This window comes from Corythoichthys intestinalis, chromosome 11, assembly GCF_030265065.1.
Source record: "Corythoichthys intestinalis isolate RoL2023-P3 chromosome 11, ASM3026506v1, whole genome shotgun sequence".
In the NCBI taxonomy this organism is placed as follows: Eukaryota; Metazoa; Chordata; class Actinopteri; order Syngnathiformes; family Syngnathidae; genus Corythoichthys; species Corythoichthys intestinalis.
This window is the reverse complement of record NC_080405.1, coordinates 54866399-54891345: the sequence shown is the minus strand read 5'-3', so window position 1 is coordinate 54891345 and position 24947 is coordinate 54866399. Positions and strand designations below refer to the sequence as shown.

Sequence of the window (24947 nt, the reverse complement as noted above, 5' to 3'; positions counted from 1 at the left end):
CTGCTAGCTTAAATGCTCTTAACAAATCGTTCACACATTCCCAGAAAAAAAAAAACAGCTAAATGTACTTGTAAACCAAATAATGAATGCATAAACAAACATATTAGCTCAAACAAAAACTTACCATATGTTACTGCATATTCACTGTTGCCACTAGAGCCCAGTGTCTCCACCCAAATCAATAAAACTAAATGCAACACTTTCAAAACAAACCATTACAATGTCACTAATTAAACGAATCCTCGGATTCGAAGCTTTTTTTCCCTAATCGAATTACTCAATCGCTTAATCGTTGCAGCACTAGCTGGATACGATACCCCCCCTGTGTTTTTTTAAATTGATTTTCACAGTGATAATTCAAACCAACACCACAAAAAAATTAAGATGGTAGCTTTTCAGTGGTAGGTAAAGACCTAAGACACTTGTAGATTTGGGGGCATTTCAGAGTTACTTCCTGCTGATATCAGGTAAGGCTGCAACTATTATTTTTATAATCGATTTATTGTTTAATTAACCATGGTTTTAATTGGATAAATGTCACTTTTTTTCAATTACCTTCACAATTGAAGTTGTTTTTGGCATGTTGTAAATAACGACAAAATGGATGAAGATTTCCTTCGGAAAAAAAAAAGTATATACATTACAGCTCCTGACTTAATTGTATTCTACAACTGTACTTTTTAATTTTTTTAATAAAGGTTAACTATAAGACATAAAAAATAATTCCCATAGACGTCCAATCAGTTCGAAGTGGAAGGGTTGCCAGTGAATGAACGAATGGATTGGACATCTACTCCAAAAATAAACTCATTTAAAAAGTTTTATTTTTTAATATCCAAATGACATGGGTTATATATGAATAAATACTCTTTTCCTGTCAAATATGGTGGATGCGTCTTATAGTCAGGTGCAGTAGAATATTAAAGATTGATTTCCAGTGAATTGATTAATCGTGAGATTATCGTTATCGCGAGCTTTGTATCGAAAATCGTGTCTGATCCTGAGGCACCCAGAGGCTCCCACCCCTTCTGTCAAACGTGGACGCAGGTAAAAAGCACGGAAGGCTTCATTAAAAAAAATTCAAAATCATTTTAGCTTCCACTAAATTCCTTTCATAACATCACTCTATGCTTGCTTTCTCTTGAAACACTCTTTTCAAAAACGATTATTTTGTAATCATGTATTAATTTTACAACGTTACCACTATTTCAAACACTATTTTTCTACTGATACTAACTGGAATCGCATTTTTATTTGTATGACTGACCGGAAGTACCTTCGCGTTACTGCTACCTTGATAGCAAGTGGACAGCCCGGCGATAACCACCGCCACTTGATGAAAAAATAAATAAATAAATAAAAGAAAACTTTGCATCAGCATGGGAGCTTCAAGTCTGCACTTGACTTTGGTGTTACTATTCTTTCTGGGTATTTCCACCGTGCTCCTTTCCAGTAGGGTGACCGCCGCCGCCGTCCGGGACAACCGCACGACACGGCCCAATGGAGGCTCCACAGAGGCGGGCACTTTTCCAGCAGAGCCCGTCGCCAGCAGCCCGGCTTCGGAGTCCACCGGTGACGAAACTCCGAGTGAGCAGCCAGAAACTAGTCCACTACATTTAGGTAAAGTTGCCATTGTGTCTTTAATTTGTTTACATGTCACTATTTTGTTGGCATCGGAATGGATTTTTCAGTTTTTCATATCGAAATGGATTGATCTCTGGCACGCATGCCTGCTGATCAAGTGTAAAATTTGAAAAAAAACAAAAAAAACCTCACTTTTCTGTCTGTTTCTGAAAATGTATTCAAGTAAACTTGAACACTTTGTATTGTGACAACACAGTGGGATACCTTACATAAAAGCCACCCAGGTGTGTCACCAGTAGGAGTGGGAACCTTATGGGAGGCTCCTGATACAATACCATTTAATACATTGTGATACAAGGCTCTCGATCACGATTATCCCACGATATGGCGGTACAACAATTATAAATAAATACATGGGCCAGGAAATTAATCCGCAATATCTACCATACTACATTTTTACACGATAATTATCACATTTTTACATGATAGTATTGCATATTTACACAATAGTATCATGTTCTTACATGACACTGATCACATTATTACCGTATTTTTCGGACTACAAGTCACTCCTGAGTATAAGTCGATCCAGCCATAAAATGCCCAACGAAGAGAAAAAAAACATACAAGTCGCACCGGAGTATAAGTCGAATTTTGGGGGGAAATTTACTTGATAAAATCCAACACATAGAACAGACATGTCATCTTGAAAGGCAATTTAATATAAAAATACAATAGAGAACAACATGCTAAATAAATGTACAGTGTACAGTGCATGAACAAAGAAATGTGAATATACTGTCCTACGCTACGGCTCGGTCCTGGCTATACAGTGAACTCCCAAAAGACAATGCTGGACGTTCGTATAATTTGCTGAGTCAGTTTGGTCCTCGATAGAAAACAGGTTCGCATCAACGTAAATAAATGATAATTAGGTACTATTAGTAATAAGTAACAGGTTAGCATGCGTTCGCTATCATTAGCACATCGTTCAAACAACCACACAACTGGCTCTAAGTGTCCGACCGCGGGTGGAAAACACACAACAACAACAGAAAAGATGATACACGCAGGCGTTGCCTCTGTAGAGATGATTTAAAAGCATAAACAATGAAAGTAGTTTCGCAGCCGTCTATTCTCTCTCGCTAACTCGCCCACTCACTCACTCAGAGCTACGTAGCTGTCCGTCTTCTTCTGGCGTGTGAGCGCTCTTCTTCACGTAAACAAGTGCGAGTGCGCCCTCACGTGGGCGTGAAAGCGCCACAAACTAAATGCATCCATTGCAAGATAAAAAAGTCGATAATACAATTGAACATACACTGCCAAAGGCAGGACGCGAACGTGGCCATAGCTATAAAGAGTTATTCAGATAACTATAGCATAAAAACATGCTAACAACTTTACAAAACCATCAGTCTCACTGCAAAACACCAAAATAACATGTGAAATTATATCATAATGTGTTAATAAATCCACACATAAGTCGCTCCTGAGTATAAGTCGCACCCCCCAGCCAAAATATGAAAAAAAAACGCGACTTATAGTCCGAAAAATACGGTACTAGCGTTGGGAATCTCTGGCATGAAGCTGATTCGATATGTATCTAGATACACAGGTTACGATTCGATTAAAAAAACAATACATTTTTAAGGCTGAGCGATTCGATGCAGTTTAAGAAAGATACAGTTCGATACAGAGTGAAAACAATACGATAGTAAACATTTGTTGTGTGTGTTCATACAGTATTTTAAACATATAAAAAAGATTAAAGATTAAATTAAACAACAAAATTTCATACCAATGTTATGTTTTTTTTTTTTTTTATGAAAAAAAAATGAAGCTTACTATAGGACTGTCATTTTGTTGAATGGGATTGACAATAAAATATAACGCCAGTGACAGACAACAATAAAGTGCAGTAATTTAATTACTGTATTTCCTGGTGTTTTGAACACAATAGGTAAGTAATTTAAGTGCAAACTTTCAACATAAACATCTTACAAGCAAAAAATATTAATTATATGCAGCAGCTTTAGAAAAAAAAATTAAGCCTGCTAGTGTTATCGTAAATAAAAATAATAAATTATGCTTTACCACTGGTATAACTGGGGGAATAAAAACATGGCATTTTAGACAGACAGGTCTATAATCATTACTTTAACCTTATACACAGCAAAGTCATTCACTTATGACTGTGCTTCCCCATTTTTTTTATTCCTTATCACTGTCTCTATCTTTTTTGAAGGGCAGATTTTTCTTGAGGAAGATCAACTGATCCAAATGTTCATGTTTGAGTAGACTGCGTTTCGTGGAAACAATATGCCGCCCTTTCCACCGTTGTAATTTTTAGGGTTAAAAACTCACGATCTCTGTACCGCTTCACACTAGCTCTGTCCCATGCGAACAGATCTGGCTGCCTTTGTCACTTCGAAGTCCGACTTTTGTTTTCCTGGGTGCGTTGAAAATCAATCGCTGCACGTCACTGGCGTGGTGCGCAAACTGTCCATTGTTTTAGCATGTTGCTTCGTTGCCAATACTAGTTTCGTTTTGGGCTGTGAAGAAAACGCTACGGAGCGTGCGTTACAGTGGTTTTGTTAGCTCCCGCGTTGTTATGACACGCCCGTGACGATCGGGTAATGATGGCGGCTACTAGCGGTTCTGCCAAAATGAATGGGAAGTTGAGGCAACCACGACGGCGGTCACAATCTAAGTGCGCTGGTGGTGAATGACACAAGCGCAGCATGTGAGGTAAAAGCTAAATTATTATCATATTAAGCAATGCATTGAACTAGGCATTAGAAGCCGATTCTTGTGCTCGCGATAGCCGAATTCTATCTCTACTATCGGTTCATTGAATATTTAATGGCTAATTACTGTCGAATGGTAACTTTACTATCGATACAGCTGTATCTCTCACCTGTAAAACCGGATATCCGGTCGTATCGGTTTATCGTTCTCAAGCGTAATTATTACATGATACAATAATATCACGTTATTAGCCGAAAGGTAAAGAAGTTATCACATTTTTACATGATAGTATGTTTTTACATACTATGACGTTTTATATGATAATTATCAAGTTTTTACACTGTGTCACATTTTTACATGATAGTTATCACATCTTACATAATACTATCACATTATTACATAATACAGTAATATCACATTTTTACATGATTTTTATCACATTTTTTACATGATATCACGTTTTTACATGATAGTTATCACATATTAGATGATAACTATCAGGTTTTTAAATGATACAATCAGGGTTTTCATGATAAGTTTCACGTTTTTACATGATACTATCACGTTATTACATGATGCAGTAATATCATGTTTTTATATGATAGCCAAAAGGAAAAGAAGTTATCACATTTTTACACGGTAATATTGTGTAACAAAGTGATGTTTTTACATGATAGTTATCACATTTTTACATGATACTATCACGGATTTCATGGTAATTATCACGTTTTTACACAATAGTCATCACGTTTTTACATGACGGTATTACGTTTTTACATGATACTATGACATTTTACACAATTTTAATCACGTTTTTTGCACATGACAGTATCACATTTTTTCATGATATTTATCACATTTTTACATGATATCACGTTTTTACATGATAGTTATCACATATTAGATGATAACTATCAGGTTTTTAAATGATACAATCAGGGTTTTCATGATAAGTTTCTCGTTTTTACATGATACTATCACGTTATTACATGATGCAGTAATATCATGTTATTATATGATAGCCAAAAGGAAAAGAAGTTATCACATTTTTACACGGTAATATTGTGTAACAAAGTGATTTTTTTACATGATAGTTATCACATTTTTACATGATACTATCACGGATTTCATGGTAATTATCACGTTTTTACACAATAGTCATCATGTTTTTTACATGACGGTATTACGTTTTTACATGATACTATCACATTTTACACAATTTTAATCACGTTTTTTGCACATGACAGTATCACATTTTTTCATGATATTTATCACATTTTTACATGATATCACGTTTTTACATGATAGTTATCACATATTAGATGATAACTATCAGGTTTTTAAATGATACAATCAGGGTTTTCATGATAAGTTTCTCGTTTTTACATGATACTATCACGTTATTACATGATGCAGTAATATCATGTTATTATATGATAGCCAAAAGGAAAAGAAGTTATCACATTTTTACACGGTAATATTGTGTAACAAAGTGAATTTTTTACATGATAGTTATCACATTTTTACATGATACTATCACGGATTTCATGGTAATTATCACGTTTTTACACAATAGTCATCATGTTTTTTACATGACGGTATTACGTTTTTACATGATACTATCACATTTTACACAATTTTAATTTTTTGCACATGACAGTATCACATTTTTGCATGATATTTATCACGTTTTTACATGACACAATCATGTAAAAACGTGATAACTATCATGTAAACATTACGGCAGCTTTGCAGCGTGACTTTACAATGTTCACGCATGCAGGTCATTAATTCATAAACTGTGTAAAGTCACGGTTGCCACTCAAGACTTGAGGTACATCTTCCAAGTGGCAACCATGACTTTACATCAGATATGTCCAAAGTGCGGCCCGGGGGCCAAATGCGGCCCGTGGTCAGATTTCATCCGGCCCCCAGCCTCTGTCATAAGATCAATAATGTCTGGCCCGCACACAGATTTATTAAATTGGTCAGCAGTACTGCTTACACATTAAAGCTTCTCCTCATTTACCCACTAAAAGGCAGCAGCCCTCTAAGCAACATTACCCCGTGTGACCCTTGACTTCCAATTTTCTAAAATGGCAACAATCAACAACAAAAAACAAAGTTGACTGTGACGGCCGACGCTTCAAGGATACGTGGAAATTGGACTATTTCTTCACTAAAATACGCAACGACTGTGTCTGCCGCATTTGCAAAGAGACAGTCGCTGTTTTTAAAGAGTTCAATGTGAGGCGATATTACCAAACAAGACACGCTGACATGTACGACAATATTACAGGGAAGATCCGCAGCGAGAAATTGAAGCAACTTGAAGCTAGTTTAATTTCACAGCAGCAGTATTTCTCAAGATCCCGAGAGTCGAAAGAGAACGCCACAAAGGCTAGTTGAGAGATTGTTGAAATTATTCATTAAAAAAAAAAATAATACAGCAAATGTGACACACAGAATGGCTTGCTAAAATTTGCTTAAATATATTGTTCTACGTAAAGAACGTCAGCCAAGGTCGGCCCCCCATATTTTTACCTCACCAAATCTGGCCCCCTCTGCAAAAAGTTTGGATACCTCTGCTTTACATAGTTGGGGAGTGAATGACTTGCGTGTTCTCTGAAAAATCTTACAAAAACTGAGCACTACTAAAAGATGGCTAAAGTCTTTCGTTAAGTCAAACATGCACCACCATATGCTTCCACTGTTGTCTTTTTTTGCATCCACTGGATGGAAACCAGATGCATGTTCTTCAGATGCATCTTATTTTATGCATCTCCGTAGAGAGGAGACCGATCAGGAACGTGAAGGTGTCAAAGAAAAACGAAGGGGCCCACAAGAAACTACAAATTCCCGCCAAGAGGCCTAAAGTCATTAAGAAGTCCAAGGCGAGTCCGCCGGTCGTCCAGGAAACAGCGACACGTAAGTGTGGTGTAGTGTGTTGCTGATGCTGCGTCGTCATTGAACTCAATAAGACGCTGTTGAGTTTGAGGTGTGGCGAGTGTGCATGTGACGTGTAGTTGTGCTGGACTGTCATGTGAATCACCCCACAAAGAAAGTTAACTAGTTAACACATAGTCACAAATTAATAATTATTTTAACGGCGTCAAAGTATGTCTTGCATCTGAACGTAATTGTGATTTATTCCGTGCCGATGAAAACGCCCTGGACGTACTCCTTCAGAGTGTCCTCCGCTGGGTCTGGAGTCCCTGAAGGTGAAGGACACCCAGCTGAGGGCGTCGTCCTACAAACGACGAGGCTTGGGCCCCCATCGTGGACGACTCAACATCCAGGTGAGCGAGTGCTAACGTGGCCAGATTGATGTGAGGTTTTTATTTTGTTTCCTCATGGCAGTCGGGCATCGAAGACGGCGACATCTACGACGGCGCATGGTGCGCCTACGAGCGCGACACCAAGCAATGGCTGGAGGTGGACGCCCTCAGACTGACGCGCTTCACGGGCGTCATCCTGCAGGGGCGGAGTTCCATCTGGAGGTTGGCAGCTAGCGCTAGAAAATGACGCACTAGTCATTCACTGTTATCAAACAGTACACGCTAGTAACATCATACACTAACAAGTTACAGAACTAAAATACACCCATTCAGAACGAAAACGTACCTATTAATTTCTAATGGCTAAAATTTCCCATTCATTTCCAATGGCCCTATTCACCATTCATTTCAATAGCACAAAAACACAAAAAGTCATTTCAGTAATAGAGTTGGACATGTTCTTGTCTGTGATGCAGTTGGGATGTGGTTTACACGTACAAGGTGCAGTTCAGCAACGATTCACTGCTCTGGAAGCCGTGCATGAACGGAAGTCAAGAAGCCGTAAGCGTCTCCGCTCAACGTCCCTAATGTTGTCTGTTACTCCAGCTTGCGGCTGGCATATTTTTGTGCGCGTAGGTTTTCCAAGGCAACCGCGATGCGGAGACTCCAGTACTGGCCGTTTTTAATAAGTCGGTAGTGGCGCGCTACATCCGCATCAACCCTCAGACGTGGTACCAGAACGGGACGCGAGGAGACATCTGTCTTCGGGCTGAAGTGCTGGGATGCACATTGCCAGGTACTTTTTGAATATTGGTTTTGATAATAATCATAAAAGCAACAAAAATTCTGCCAGTTCATTCCTTCAGCTTTTGTACCGCTGTTCGTCATGAGGCTTGCAGGGGTGCTGGAGCCTAAAAGCTGTCAGTGCTCAGCTTTTAGTGCCGTTGACGGCGTTAGACGTCCAATCCATTTTGACTGGGAGGAGCGAAATGAAATATGAGTATTGATTTCAGTTTGCACTCCAATCCGCTGATGTTCCAGATCCCAACGTGCCATACCCGTGGCAGACGCAAGTCACCAGGGACAAACTGGACTTCAGGCACCACAACTACAAGGAGATGAGAAAGGTAATGCGGGAGGAGGTGGGGTAGGGGAGGGCTGACGGGGTCCCACAACACGCTCCTGTTGCCGTCCCACCGCAAAACAAATATTGGGAGACATTTGACTGCGGCAGCGCCACGAGCGGCGGTCGCAGAGCAAACATTCCCGCTCCGCTGGCCTGCCTCCTCTAATCGTACCCAAGATAAACAAGATGATGATTGGAGCCACAACTTCATGCTCCACTCAAAGTATTTTTTAGTGTCGTATTAGACAACATTAGAAAACAATTTTAGGATAAATTTGAAGTGGATATGAAACGTCTACACACGGTAGGTGGGTAGGTAGGCCAAGTAGGTGGGTAGGTAAGTAGGTACTATAAGTAGGGTAGGTGGGTAGCTAGGGTATATACTGTATGTAGGGATGTATTTAGGTAGGTAAGTAGGTAGGGTAGGTGGGTAGCTAGGGTAGGTAGGTACTGTAGGTAGATAAGTAGGCTAAGTAGGTGGGTAGGTAAGTAGGTACTATAGGTAGGGTAGGTGGGTATCTAGGGTAAGTACTGTAGGTAGGTGAACAGGTACTGTAGGTAAGTAGGGTAGTTAGACTAAGTAGATGAGTGATAAGTAGGTACTATAGGTGGGTAGCTAGGGCATATACTCTTTGTGGGTAGATATTTAGGTAGCTAGGGTGGGTACTGTAAGTAGATAAGTAGGGTAGGTAGCCTAAGTAGGTGGGTAGGTAAGTATTGTAGGTATTATAGGTAGGGTAGGTGGATAGCTAGAGTAGGTAGGTAGGTACTGTAGGTAAGTAGGGTAGGTAAGGTAGGTAGGTGGGTGGGTGGGTAGATTGGGTAGGTACTGTAGGGAGATAAGTAGGGTAGTAGGTGGGTAGTTAAGTAGGAAGGGTAGGTGGGTAGGTAGGTCAGGTAGGTAGATAGGTTGGTAGCGTAAGTAGGTGGTTAACTAAGTAAGGTAGATAGGTAGTTAGGTATGATAAAGAAGTAGGGAGGTTGGAAGATAGGTATGTACCATATGTTAGTTGGATAGGTAGGTGGGTAGGTAAGTAGGTACTATAGGTAAGGTAGGTGGGTAGCTAGGTTAGGTACTGTAGATAGTTGAGCAGGTACTGTAGGTAAGTAGGGTAGGTAGGCTCAGTAGGTGAGTAGGTAAGTAGGTACTATAAGTAGGGTAGGTGGGTAGTTAAGGTATGTACTGTATGGAGGTAGGTATTCAGGTAGGTAGGGTGGGTACTTTAGGTAGATAAGTAGGGCAAGTAACCTAAGTATGTGGGTAGTTTCGTAGGTATTATAGGTAGGGTAGGTGGGTAGCTAAGGTAGGAAGGTAAGTAGGGTAGGTAGGTACTGTAGGTAGGTGGGTAGGTACTGTAGGGAGTTAAGCAGGGTAGGTAGACTAAGAAGGTGAGTAGGTACTATAGGTAGAGTAGATGGGTAGCTAGGGTATGTACTGTATGTTAGTAGGTGTTTAGGTAGGTAGGTAGGGTAAGTAGGTGGTTAGCTAAGTAGGTACTATAGGTAGGGTAGGTAAGTAGGGTAAGTAGGTGGGTAGTTAAGTAGGGTAGGTAGACTAAGTAGGTGAGTAGGTACTATAGGTAGGGTAGATGGGTTGCTAGGGTATGTTCGGTATGTTAGTAGGTAGGTAGGTACTAGGTAGGGTAAGTAGGTGGTTAGGTGAGTAGGTACTTTAGGTAGGGTAGATGGTTAGCTAGGGTACTGGGTAGGTACTGTAGGTAGATAAGTAGGGTAGGTAGGCTAAGTAGGTGGGTAGGTAAGTAGGTATTATAGGTAGAGTAGCTAGAGTATGTACTACAGTAGGTGAACAGGTACTGTAGTAGGATAGGTAGACTAAGTAGGTGGGTGATAAGTAGGTACTATATGTAGGGTAGGTGGGTAGCTAGGGCATGCAGTGTATGTAGGTAGGTAGGGTGGGTACCATAGGTAAATAAGTAGGGTAGGTTGCCTAAGTAAATGGGTAGGTTAGTAGGCACTATAGGCAGGGTAGCTACGGTAGGTATTCTAGGTAAGTAGGGAAGGTAGGTACTTTAGGTAGGTGGGTAGGTTGGATAGGTACTGTAGGGAGATAATTAGGGTAGGTAGATGGGTAGGGTAGGTAAGTCAGGTGGGTAGCTAGGCTAGGTAGGTAGATGGGTTGGTAGGGTAGGTAGGTGGTTAGCTAAGTAGGTACTGTAAATAGGTAGGGTAAATAAGAAGGGAGGTAAGAAGATAGGTACTGTAGATAAGTTGGGTAGGTAGGCAGGTAGGACTGATAGACATGCATCTTCAGCTCTTTCCTCCACATCTTCTGCTTCTGTCCATTTTCGAAAGACAGAAGCATGTGACACTCTTTGTCGTTGCAGTTGATGAAGGCAGTGAACGAGGCGTGTCCAGACATCACTCGCGTGTACAGCATCGGGAAGAGCTACACTGGTCTGCAGCTGCTGGTCATGGAAATCACAGACAACCCGGGAAAACATGAACTTGGTGAGTAACGTGACTACTTTAACGTGACAAACACAAAAATACATCTGGAAATCAAAACATTTGAAAGTGAAATCTGCAAATGCAAGTGTTACACAAACTTGTTTTTAACTTGAGGTTTCGCTCGATGAAGGAAGCTACACCTGAACACACTCACGACGCGAGCCCTGCTGATTGCATGATATGTATGATGAGGGACAGGAGCCACTTTGTGTTGCGGCAACACTCTCCCTCCTAAAGTGCGCCTATGTTCCTTTTGCGCCGCACATCCAAAACGCTCTTCTCTGTGCTAAACGTTCTCCGTCCGGTTTGCTCTCCACTTGTACAAATGTTGTCTTTGGCCCACTCGGCTCCTCCCACATGCCACCCATTTCCCGCCTTAGCGACCGTACGTAAATTAACTCCTTGAGGCCTGAATTTATTGTAAACATGGTTGAACACCACGTGATTGAACGTAAACGATACTGAAAGAGTAAAATATAAACTCAGGCATCATAATATAAATTATCCTTACGTATGTTATAAATTATTTTATAAATAAGCGCATCAAGACAGCCACAGATGGGCCAGCTTGGAAAACTTTTTCTGGAATGCTACTTCTCTGGGAATATTTGACACTTCTGTGTGGAAAAGGCATTCTGTAGTTGGCACACATACGCTCACACGCGTGTTTGTGGAAAGTAGAATGGTTGTGATAGTAAGAGTTTAAATTTGTGTGTGTAACTTTGTGTATGTAACTTTGTGTCTTCCGAAGAACACATTTTGGAGGGGACAAAAAAACTTTTTCCGTAGTATTTAGACGAGAATAAAGCGTGCGTTTTTTGCAGGGGAACCGGAGTTCCGCTACGTTGCCGGGATGCACGGCAACGAGGTGCTGGGCCGCGAGTTGCTTCTCAACCTGATGCAGTTCATGTGTCGCGAGTACAAGCGCGGAAACGAACGCGTGGTTCGCTTGGTTCAAGACACCCGCATCCACCTGCTGCCTTCTATGAACCCCGACGGATACGAAATGGCCTTCAAAAAGGTTCCGTTCTCCTGGAAAGCTTTGATGAGAGTTGTCATATACGGTATATATTTATACCGTTGTAAAAGCTGTATACATAATTTGGAAAAAACTTACGGTTCCCCCCAAATTTGCCAAAAAATGTCCCATTCATTTCTAATGGGATGCCAATGACACCCATATAAATCCAAATTTTCCATTCATTTCCAATGGCATTTACATTGCATTGACACCCACGTACACTGATGCCATTGACGGCCATGTATGTCAATTCCATTGATGCCAATGTACTTGGATTTAATTGATGCATATCTAGGTCGATGCCATTGACGGCCATGTACGTCCAAATTTCCCATTTATTTCCTATGGCATTTAAATTGCATTGACGCCAATGTACAAAGATGCCATTGCGGGCCATGGATGTCAGTTCTATTGATGCCAATGTACTTAGATTCAATTGACACATATGTAAGTCGATGCCATTGACAGCCTTGTACATACAACTTTCCCATTCATTTCCAATGGCATTCACATTACATTGACGCCCATGTACACAGATGCTAATGAGGGCTATGCACGTCCATGCCGTTGACAGCCATGTACGTCATTTCTATTGATGCAAATGCACTTGGATTCCATTGACGCATATGTAATTCGATACTACTGACGCCCATGTACACAGATGCCATTGACGGCCATGTATGTCAATTCTATTGATGCCAATGTACTTGAATTCCATTGATGCAGATGTACGTTGATGCTATTGACGGCTGTGTACGCCCAAATTTCCCATTCATTTCCAATGGCATTAACATTGCATTGACGCCCACGTATACACAGATGCCAATGAGGGCTCTGCACATCCATGCCATTGACTGCGATGTATGTCGATTCTATTGATGCCAATGTACTTGAAGTCCATTGAAGCATATGTAATTTGATACCACTGACGGCCGTATACGTCCAAATTTCCCATTCATTTCCAATGTCATTTACATTGCATGGATGCCCATGTATGTCAATTGTATTGATGCCAATGTACTTGGATTCCATTGACCCTTATGGAAGTCGATCCCATTGACGGCCATGTACGTCCAAATTTCCCATTCATTCCCAATTGCATTTACATTGCATTGACGCTCATGTACACAGATGCCAATGACGGTCATGTATGTCAATTGTATTGATGCCAATGTACTTGGATTCATTTGACACATATGTAAGTAGATGCCATTGACGGCCGTGTACGTCCAAATTTCCCATTCATTTTCAATGGCATTTACATTGTATTGACGCCCGTGTATACACATGCCATTGATGGCCATATACGTCAAAAGTTCCCATTCATTTTCAATGACAAAATATCTTTTGTGCCCAAATCAAAATGACATGTCCCCAAATAAACAGAAAATGACCCCATATCAACAGGACATGTCCCCAAATCAAGAGGAAGTGACCTAATATCAATATTATATGTGCCCAAAATGTCCCCAGAGCAAAGCCCCATAATAATTTCTCCAGAAATTGTAGTTGCAAAAATTCTTCATATTAAGTTGATTAAGCAGGCACAAGAAGTGTCGAAAATTTGCATAAATAAGATTTTTTGTTTTGTTTTACCTATCTTATTCATCTGCTTGGACACGGAGAATAGGAATCTGAGTGTCCTTATGGTCTGAACAGTTTTAATGTATCACATGGGAAATTGATATACTCCTATTACGGTTGTTCATAATGTTTTATTTATTGGAGAAAGCAATGAGCATGGAGGACAGAAAGGAAGTAATAGACAGAAGAGGAGAAGAACAAGCAACAACAAGAAATACATTATTACATGCCTATGCTACCTATGAACATAGTGACTATAGTCATAGAGCTATCGTTAGTAGAGCAGGGAATCTTTGGGCACCTAACGATTCGATTACAATTACGATTCAGAGGCTCCGATTCAATTATAAAACGATTATTGATGCACCCCCCCTCCTTTTTTTTTTTTTTTTTAATGTTTTGTACATTAGTTCCAAAATTGTTCAAAAATACTCTCAAGCTAAACCACACTACTATTTCAGTATCAAGTTAACATATAACAGTAAACAAATATACAAAAATAACAGTAAATAAAAAACTCCATTCCCCATTCTGTATCAGCATCTTTAAACTACATTCAATTAATTTAATGTTGTGAATCAACTGTTACAGTTGTTAAAATTCCTCCCGTTATTCCATAATTTCCCTTCTGTCTACTTTTGTCAAAGTTTTAACTCTATTTCATCATTTAAAGATAGATTCAAGACAAGATTCTGCTGATTTAGGAGTATTTTAGATAAAAAGTTAACTAGGTTCGCTACAACAGAGCCTTCTACAGAGGTCTACTGCTTTAAGATGGCGGCTGTCTACTTACGCCATAAAGTCTGTCATTTAGCATCTCTGTTCAATAATACATGTTGTAACACTGACGTCGTTGTCATTTTGCATCTAGTTCTACATATATATGATGTCTACTGTAGCCGTATGTTTGTAGCAACTAGCAACTGGGCGTTGTTTGTAGCGGCTGTCGGCTGCAGACAGGTATGATTGTTTTTTTTATCTAGCGGCATGAGTTGAACATGATATTTACTCTCGGTCCGTTCCTCATTGCGTCCCAAAGACCGCGCTGATTGTGTTTTACTTCCGCTTTACCTGGTATAATTCAATAATCGGAATTTGGATATTTGTGAATCGTTCTCGAATCTTCCACGGCCGAATCGCAAATAATCTAAGAATCGGAAATTTCGCACGCCTCTAATCGTTAGCTCATTATATTTACCCATGGACACCAGATAACTGAGGAGAAAGATGAGGGAAGGTGAGTCAAAATTCGATCAGGCGGGGTTGAGCATACACAATTCAGCAATGTGAGGTTGGGAACCCAGGATTTTGTAAATCACCTGTAAATGTGGATATGTTGACATCCTATTCTATGTTACTTGATCGCTAATCCTGGCCCCGACAATCTCTCTACCTGAGAGTGTCTAATTGCACCATTCATGCGTGAACCCACTCAGACGTGTGATAGTCCTGCAGAAAAGTGGAAATGCCAGGGCGCAGCACCACCCCAGCCAATCAGGAAGGTAGCGAGCGCGACACACTCCTCCCCCAACAGCTCCGGCAAAGGGGCCACCATCATCCCCTCATGACCCAGGGCAGTCCCCCGGAACATCCGCGCCCCAATTAGCCAGCCCCCAGGGAAGGGACGATGGGTCGCACCTCCCTGAAATCCCCCCATATTACCAGGTAGTGACCCAAGATGCTAGGAAAACACGTTGTTGTTTCCCCGCAGGGCTCGGAGCTCTCCGGTTGGACTTTGGGTCGATACAGCTACGAAGGTATCGACATGAACCACAACTTTGCTGACCTCAACACAGTCATGTGGACCGCCATAGAGCTGGAGAAGGACCGCTCCAAACTCATCAACCACTACTTCCCAATCCCCGAGCAGTACACCTCGGAGGACGCCTTCGTACGTAGTTCTCCCGCGCTCCGTCATCACGCGTTCTGACGCGGTCCGCTCTACCAACAGGTGGCGTCGGAGACCCGCGCCGTCATCAGCTGGATGCGCAAAATCCCCTTTGTGCTCGGCGCCAACCTGCACGGTGGAGAGCTGGTGGTCACGTACCCGTTTGACATGACCCGCGATTGGGCGCCTCGAGAACACACGCCCACCCCGGACGATAGCTTCTTTCGATGGCTGGCCGCCGTCTACGCCAGCACCAACCAGGTGACTCTTTAGACTAAAACAACAGACTTGCCGCGTTTACAAATTTCACGTAAAAGAGCAAAATGACCGTTACAGGTGATGTCCAATCCCGACCGGCGGCCGTGCCACAACAGGGACTTCACCCGCTACAACAACATCATCAACGGGGCTGACTGGCACAACGTTCCTGGAAGTAAGAGCAAAATCTCAATTTTTACCAACATACGCATATCATGCCTGTATTTTTGTGCGCGTGTAAAGGCATGAACGACTTCAGCTACCTGCACACCAACTGCTTCGAGGTGACGGTGGAGTTGTCCTGCGACAAGTTTCCGCATGCCAGCGAGCTTCCCATCGAGTGGGAGAACAACAAAGAGTCTCTGCTGGTCTACATGGAACAGGTGTCACGACTGTGCATGAATTCTAGTGACAACCACCGCCTTGCACAATACAAATCAATAATAACAATCTTAAAATTAGCATGATATAGCATTTAAGCTAAGACGACTTTTGCTTTGCAAATTAGCCAATCTTGTAAACATTAACATTATATAGCATTTAAGGTAGCGGACTTTTGCTATGAAAGTTAGCCAATTCTTATAAACATTAGCATAACATAGCATTTAAGATGGCAATTTTTTTTCTATGAAATTTATGACTTTGCTATGCAAGTAAGCCAATTTTTGCAAATGGCTAACTTGCAGAGCGAAAGTCTGCTAGCTTAAATGCTATATAATGCTAATGTTTACCAGATTGTTTCTAGTGTGCGCCGGAAACTATGTGGTAAACATTAGCATTATATAGACTTTAAGCTAGCGGACTTAAGCTATGCAAGTTAGGCAATTGTTGCATTGTTGCAATTGGCTAACTTGCATAGTTAGCCAATTGTAGCGTTGTCGCAGTTGGCTAACTTGCATAGCAAAAGTCATAAATTTTCTAGCAAAAATTTGCCAGCTTAAATGCTATATAAGTTATTGTTTATAAGATTGGCTACCTTACATAGCAAAAGTCTGCTAGCTTAAATGCTATATCATGTAAATGTTTACAACAATTGGCTAACTTGCATTGCAAAAGTCTGCTAGCTTAAATGCTATGTAACGCTAATGTTTACCAGATAGTTTCTGGTGCCAATTATTATAAACATTAGCATAATAATACATTTAAGATGGCAATTTTTTTTCTATGAAATTTATGACTGCTATTCAAGTTAGCCAATTGTTGCAATTGGCTGACTTGCATAGGGAAAGCATAATATCGCATTTAAGCTATATATAGCATTTAAACTAGCTTAAATGCTATATAATGCTAATGTTTACCAGATTGTTTCTAGTGTGCACCAGAAACTATATGGTAAACATTAGCATTATATAGCATTTATGCTAGCAGACTTTTGCTATGCAATTTAGCCAATTCCAACAATGCAACAATAGGCTAACTTGCATAGCAAAATTCATAAATTATTCATCATCATAGAAAAAAATCTTAAATGCTACATTATGCTAATGTTTATAATAATTGGCTAACCTTCGTAGCAAAGGTTTGCGACATTAAATACTATATAATGTTAATGTTTACAAGATTGTCTAACTTACATAGCAAAATCTGCTAGTTTAAATGCTATACAATGCAAATGTTTACAACAATTGGTTAACTTGCACCAGATTGTTTCTTGTGCGCACCAGAAACTATCTGTTAAACATTAGCATTATATAGCATTTAAGCTAGCGGACTTTTCCGATGCAAGTTAGCCAATTGTTGCATTGTTGCAATTGGCTAACTTGCATAGCAGTCATAAATTTCATGAAAAAAAAGCCATTTTAAATGTATTATTATGCTAATGTTTAGAATAATTGGCACCAGAAACTATCTGGTAAACATTAGCATTACATAGCATTTAAGCTAGCAGACTTTTGCAATGCGAGTTAGCCAATTGTTGTAAACATTTGCATGATATAGCATTTAAGCTAGCAGACTTTTGTTATATAAGGTAGCCAGTTTTATAAACAATAACTTAAATAGCATTTGAGATGGCAAATTTTTGCCAAGAAATTTATGACTTTTGCTATGCAAGTGAGCCAACTGCAATAATGCTACATTGTACAATGCAACAATTGGCTAACTTGCATCGGAAAATTTCGCTAGCTTAAATGCTATATCATGCTAATGTTTAACAGATAGTTTCTGGTGCGCACGAGAAACAATCTGGTGTACACGATAAACTATCTGGTAAACATTAGCATTAGACAGTGTTGGCTTTGGCTCTCGACCTTGTAATGTTTATCAGATCTATTTCTGGTGCGCACCCGAAAGCTCACGAGTGTGCACGAGAAACAGTCTGGTGCGCGTTAGATTGCTTAAATTTATTCTATTTCTGTCGATGTCCCTTCAGGGACTGCGTAGTAATTCACCCAAAAACCAGTAATCCACAACATGCAATAAATCTCTCAAACCTCTGTGTTTTTACTACCACTACATAATAGAAACAAATGGCGAATGTGTTGCAGGTTCACCGGGGTATCAAAGGCGTGGTCCGTGACAAAGACACAGAGGCTGGAATCCCGAACGCTGTTATTCAAGTGGAAGAGATCGACCATCACATCCGATCAGGTTCCGTCAGTCATCTCTGATTCATTCCGTTGTTCACTATTGTGACTTTTTTCAATATCGCCCGATATCGGGCAATACGATAACTTGTTATGTTCACTGTTTAGGTGGTGATATTTTTTATAAAGGTCGACCAATATATCGGGTTGATAAATTGACTTTTTTCAAGATCGGCAAATATTTAGCCGATATAATAGAAGACCTTTTATTATCTTCTTGGGTGCTAATCTTTCTCACAAAGACTGACCGATGTATCGGGCCGATAAATGGACGTTTTTCAAGCTGGGACGGGACACCAGTCAATATGTAGCCGGTGTAATATAAGACCTTATGTTATCTGCTTGGGTGCTAATCTTTCTCATAAAGATTGACCGATATGTTGTCTAGCTACTATATCGGGCCGATATATGGACATTTTTCAAGATCGCCCAATATCGGGCGATATGATAACTGTTATGTTCACTGTTCTGGTGGTGATCTGTCTTATAAAGTTCTGTTAAAGTTATGGACTTTTTACAGGATCGGGCAATATATAGCTAATATGATAGTAGAACTTATGTTAGCTGCTTAGATGCTAATCTTTCTCATAACTGTCGACCGATATGTTGGCTAGCTACTATATTGGGCGGATACATGGACATTTTTCAAGATCGCCCGATATCGGGCGATATGATAACGGTTAAGTTCACTGTTTGAGTGGTGATATTTCTTATAATGGTCGACAGATATATTGGGCCGATATATGGACTGTTTTCAAGATAGGCCAATATATAGTTGATATCATTAAAAAAAAAAAAAAAAAAAAACTTTCTCATAAAGATTGACCGATTTGTTGGCTAGCCAATATATCGGCTCGATATATTAAACATTTTTCAAGATTGCCCGATGTCGGGCGATATGATAACTGTTATGTTCACTGTTTGGGTGGTGATCTTTCTTATAAAGGTCGACCGATATATCGGGCCGATATATGGGCTTTTTTCAAGATAGGCCAATATAGAGCCAATACAATAAAACAACTTTCTCATAAAGATCGACCGATATGTTGTCTAGCTACTATATTGGGCCGATATATAGACATTTCTCAAGATCGCCCAATATCGGGCGATATGATAACAGTTATGTTCACTGTTTGAGTGGTAATATTTCTAATAAAGGTTGACTGATATATCGGGCCGAGATATATGGACTTTTTACAAGATCGGGAAATATATAGCTAATATGATAGTAGAACTTATGTTAGCTGCTTAGATGCCAATCCTTCTCATAACTGTCGACCGATATGTTGGCTAGCTACTATGTTGGGCGGATACATGGACATTTTTCAAGATCGCCCGATATCGAGTGATATGATAATGGTTAAGTTCACTGTTTGAGTGGTGATATTTCTTACAATGGTCGACAGATATATTGGGCCGATATATGGACTTGTTTCAAGATAGGCCAATATATAGCTGATATCATTAAAAAAAAAAAAAAAAACTTTCTCATAAAGATTGACCGATTTGTTGGCTAGCCAATATATTGGCTCGATATATTGAACATTTTTCAAGATTGCCCGATGTCGGGCAATATGATAACTGTTATGTTCACTGTTTGGGTGGTGATCTTTCTTATAAAGGTCGACCGATATATCGGGCCGATATATGGACTTTTTTCCAAGATAGGCCAATATATAGCCAATATAATAAAATAACTTTCTCATAAAGATCGACCGATATGTTGGCTAACCACTATATCGGGCCGATAAAATGGACATTTTTCAAGCTTGCCCGATATCGGGCGATATGATAATTGTTATGTTCACTGTTCTGTGGTGATCTGTCTTATAAAGTTCAACCAATATATCGGTTGGCTGATATATGGATTTTTTTTTTAAGATCAGTCATCAGCCAATAGACCGATTTGTTGGCTAGCTACTATATCGGGGCGAAATATGGGCTTTTTTTTCCAAAATCACCCGATATCAGTTGATAGAATACGATAACTGTTATGTTAACTGTTTGGGTGGTGATCTTTCTTAGAAAAGTAATTGTGACTGCACCACCTAGTGGCCAGTGTTACAAAACGAAGTACCAAAAGATAATTGAGCTTCTTATATAGACATTTAAATAATGAGTATTTCCTTTTATAATCAACCTGCTTTAAAAAAAAAAAAGCATCAGGTGGTGACTTCTGGCGCCTGCTGAACCCTGGCGAGTACCGCGTGACAGCCACCGCCACCGGCTACCTGCCGTCCACGCGCACCTGCCAGGTCATGTACGACTACTTCCCCACCGTGTGCGACTTCCGCCTGACCAAAGAGCCGAGACGAAAGGAGAGCAAGCCGTACAAAGGCGTCCAACTTTCAAGACAGCTGCGGCTGCGCAAGCTACGCAAGCTGCGGCTAGCGGGCAGACGCGCCAAAACCATGTGAAGAAAACCGAACTTTTGTACACACAGGGTGATATCCGGATCAGGAACTGTTGGTGGAAGTACATATTTTTCCATTATAGGTTTGATTGTCTTTACCATAGTTCGTACAGCTATGAAAAACTTGTGGATATTGAAAATGCATTTTCCAGATCATTAAAAAGTTATTAAAATATCCTATTTTCTATAACTAATTGCAAAAGTGGTTTTTGATTGCAGTTGCTTTTGAAAGTCAAACGAGCCGATTTGAAATCGGTGACGCTGTGACCTTATAATGCAAGCAGGGTTGCCAGGTCGGAAAGACAATAGTGATTAAAATCATATATATAATAATAATAATAAAATAATCTAAAAAAATATTTTTTTTAATTGAAAAAAATAAAAAATAATAATTTACAAAAAAATTAAAAAATACAATTATTTAATTAAAATAATAATATAAAATGAAAGGCAATATCCAGCCAAGTCACACAGTAAAATTTACCCATTTTTTAAAAAAAATAGAAATAAATTTTAAAAATCATAAAAATAAAAAATACATTAAAAATAATATGAAAAAGAATTTAAATACATTTATAGATAAAAATTTAAAATAGAAAATAGATAATAAAAAATGAAAGACAATAAACAGCCGAGTCACACAGTAAAACCTACCTAATTTAAAAAAAATAAAAATTATGAAAATAAATTTAAAAAACAACATTAAGAAGAGTTAAATACATTTATAAATTTAAAAAATTTAAAAAATGAATAAATAAAAATAATAATAAAAAATGAAAGTCTCCAGCCTGGTCATGGTAGAATCTACCCAATATTTTTGAAAATAAAGATAAATTAAAAATTTTTAAATTATTTAAAAATAAATGAAAAATAAAATTAAAAAGTTTCATTTATAAATACATTTTTAAAAAATAATTAAAATAATAATTTAAAAATTAAAGACAATATCCAGTCACACAGTATTGACAATATCCAGTCAAGTCACACAGTAAAATCTACCTAATATTTTTTGAAAATAATAAATATATACAGTGCACAAAACAATAGTATTAAAAATAATTTTAAAATAATAATGTAGGGAGATGTAGTTCTTATAAGAGATTAAAACTATTGTATTTGGTTTCAATTAACAAACTAATCAATAATCAACCATATTTTTATTCATTAGTAAACAATAAAAATAATTGTTCGTCACAGAAATCACTGTCAAAGTAAAATATTAAGATTTTTCCAGAGATTCCAAAGTGCATTCTGGGAAATATATTTCTCTTATTTATTAGAAGAAAGCAGCAAACAGGATGGGATTCCGGGGGGACAGAAAGGAAAGAAGCAGACAGAAGAGGAGAAGAACAAACCCAAAAAGAAATACATTTTTACACACCTATGCTACCTATGAACATAGTGGTGCTATCGTTAGCTAATTGTATTTATCCGTGGACACTATGTGAGGGATCTGATAACCGTGGAGAAAGAGGAGAGACATGATTCGGCAGGGTGGAGCGTACATAATTGAGCAATGTGAGGTGGGAAATCCGGTATTATGTAAATCACCTGTAAGTGTGGATATGTTACTGGATCACTAATCTTGGCAGCGACATAACTGGCCCTCAGGGAAAAGATGAGGGGTCACCCCACTGCCCTCCATGTCCATCAGCGATCTACACCAGGGCCCAACTGCCAGCCTAGACGAAGACTAGGCCCCACCACGCAAAAAACGCGCATCTATGACACGAATACCATCTTGTGGCCGTGTGACTCACAAGGATGCAGGCTCCTGTTTGCTCCTGTTCGCTCACCTACCTACACAAACTTCCACGAGTACAAAAACAAATATAAAGGGGTTAGTAAATCTGAAAAGTCTAATTAATTACCAGTATAAATAGTGGGTGTCCGAGGTTCGGAATAGAGAAATAAAAAATCGGGTGCCAGACAGTTGAATATCAATGCGCTGTAAAGTGTATGGTCAAAAATCACAACCACAAGTTTTTCTGCCATTCAAAATGAATTGAAAATTTGGACGTTCATAGCCGTCAATGGCATAGCCTGACTTGAGTGCCAGTTGAATGTCAATGTGCTGTAATGGTAAGTGTATGTCCGGAAATTACAACCACACGTTTTTCTGCCATTTAAAATGAATTGAAAATTTGGACGTGCATAGCTGTCAATGGCATTGATGGGCATGGCCTGCAAAAATGCCATGTACAAAAAAAAAAAAGCTACATACCAAAATATATTTTGCCAGATACCAAAAAAATGCCACATGGCAAAATCCATTTTGTCAGATACCCAAATAAATAAATAAACAAAAAATGCCACATACTCCCCTCCCCACAAAAAAATGCTATATAACAAAATCCATTTTGCCACATGGCAAAAAAAATGCCACATGGCAAAAAAATCCATTTTGCCACATACCAAAAAAAAAAAGCCACATACGCCCCATAAAATGCCACATATCAAAATCCATTTTGCCAAATACCAAAAAAAAAAAAGCCACATACCCCCCCACAAAAAATTCTACATACCAAAATCCATTTTGCCACATTCCCCAAAAAATATGCCACATGCCAAAATGCATTGTGCCACATGGCAAAAAATGCCACATGGCAAAATCCATTTTGCCACATACCAAAAATTGCTACATTGCAAAAAAATGCCACATGCCAAAATGCATTTTGCCACATACCAAAAAAAAAAGCAACCCCCCCCCCCAAAAAAAAGATACATACCAAAATCCATTTTGCCACATTCCCAAAAAAATTCCACATGCCAAAATGCATTGTGCCACATGGCAAAAAAATGCCACATGGCAAAATCCATTTTGCCACATAGCAAAAATTGCTACTTTGCAAAAAAAACCACATACCTAAATCTATTTTGCCAGATACCAAAAAAATGCTACATACCAAAATCAATTTTGCCTCAAACCAAAAAGATGCCACATGGCAAAATCCATTTTGTCAGATACCCAAATAAATAAATAAACAAAAAATGCCACATACCCCCCTCCCCACAAAAAAATGCCACATAGCAAAATCCATTTTGCCACATGCCAAAATGCATTTTGCCACATGGCAAAGAAAACACCACATGCCAAAATACATTTTGCCACATACCAATAAAAAATAAAGCCATATACACCCCCCAAAAAAACACATACCCCCCCAAAAAATGCCACATACCAAAATCCATTTTGCCACATACCAAAAAAATGCCACATTGCAAAAAAATGCCACATGCCAAAATACATTTTGCCACGTACCAAAAAAATGCCACACAGCAAAATCCATTTTGCCACATGCCAAAATGCATTTTGCCACATGGCAAAGAAAACGCCACATGCCAAAATACATTTTGCCACATACCAATAAAAAATAAAGCCACATACACCCCCCCAAAAAACACATACCCCCCCAAAAAATGCCACATACCAAAATCCATTTAGCCACATACCTAAAAAATGCCACATTGCAAAAAAATGCCACATGCCAAAATACATTTTGCCACATACCAAAAAAATGCCACATGCCAAATAAAATGCCACATGCCAAAACCCATTTTGCTACTCACCCAAAAAATGCCACATGCCAAAATACATTTTGCCACATGGCAAAAAAAATGCCACATGAGAAAATTAATTTGTATACATACCAATACCACTTTTCGTTCTCGCTGTCTCTCAAAGAAAATTGGAAGTTGAAAGCGGTAGCCATCCAGTCTATTTTGACTATCACTGCCAGCCCCTCACCAAAGCAGTGAAACATGATCACTCAATGCCCCACCAGTTGAAATGGATTTGACGTCTTTAACTGTCAATGAGTTGTGGCCGACAAGCAACAAAACTAATCCACAGGTATAAGGATATTTCATAATGACAGGACTGAGCATGCTCAAAAGTGCTTGGAAAACAACTCCCGGAGGAGGAGGAGGAGGAGGATGTAGGCTAAGTCCAGCCAAATAAAGTTGACTCCCTTTCTATTCAGTGCTGTCGAT

The 24947-nt window shown here is 39.3% G+C and overlaps 1 protein-coding gene across 1 annotated transcript; it reads left to right on the top strand.

The window, feature by feature from the left end:
* The first annotated feature begins 1304 nt into the window (after nt 1–1304).
* Nucleotides 1305–21100, top strand: LOC130924003 (probable carboxypeptidase X1). The gene is made up of 15 exons (XM_057850278.1): nt 1305–1620; nt 7123–7260; nt 7522–7631; nt 7693–7832; nt 8087–8171; nt 8247–8406; nt 8652–8737; nt 11082–11205; nt 12030–12226; nt 15522–15701; nt 15762–15959; nt 16035–16131; nt 16200–16339; nt 18443–18545; nt 20702–21100. The coding sequence occupies exons 1-15, from the start codon at nt 1380–1382 to the stop codon at nt 20956–20958; spliced, it is 2256 nt and encodes a 751-aa protein (XP_057706261.1). The 5' UTR covers nt 1305–1379; the 3' UTR covers nt 20959–21100.
* Nucleotides 21101–24947: the final 3847 nt, after the last annotated feature.

Bases quoted from the DNA above. Each gene is read 5' to 3' on its own strand.
- LOC130924003 (XM_057850278.1), top strand. From the start codon at position 1,380: ATGGGAGCTTCAAGTCTGCACTTGACTTTGGTGTTACTATTCTTTCTG. The intron at 1,621-7,122 runs GTAAAGTTGCCA...GCATCTCCGTAG, and splicing joins AACTAGTCCACTACATTTAG to AGAGGAGACCGATCAGGAAC. The intron at 18,546-20,701 runs GTTCCGTCAGTC...AAAAAAAAAAAG, and splicing joins CGACCATCACATCCGATCAG to CATCAGGTGGTGACTTCTGG.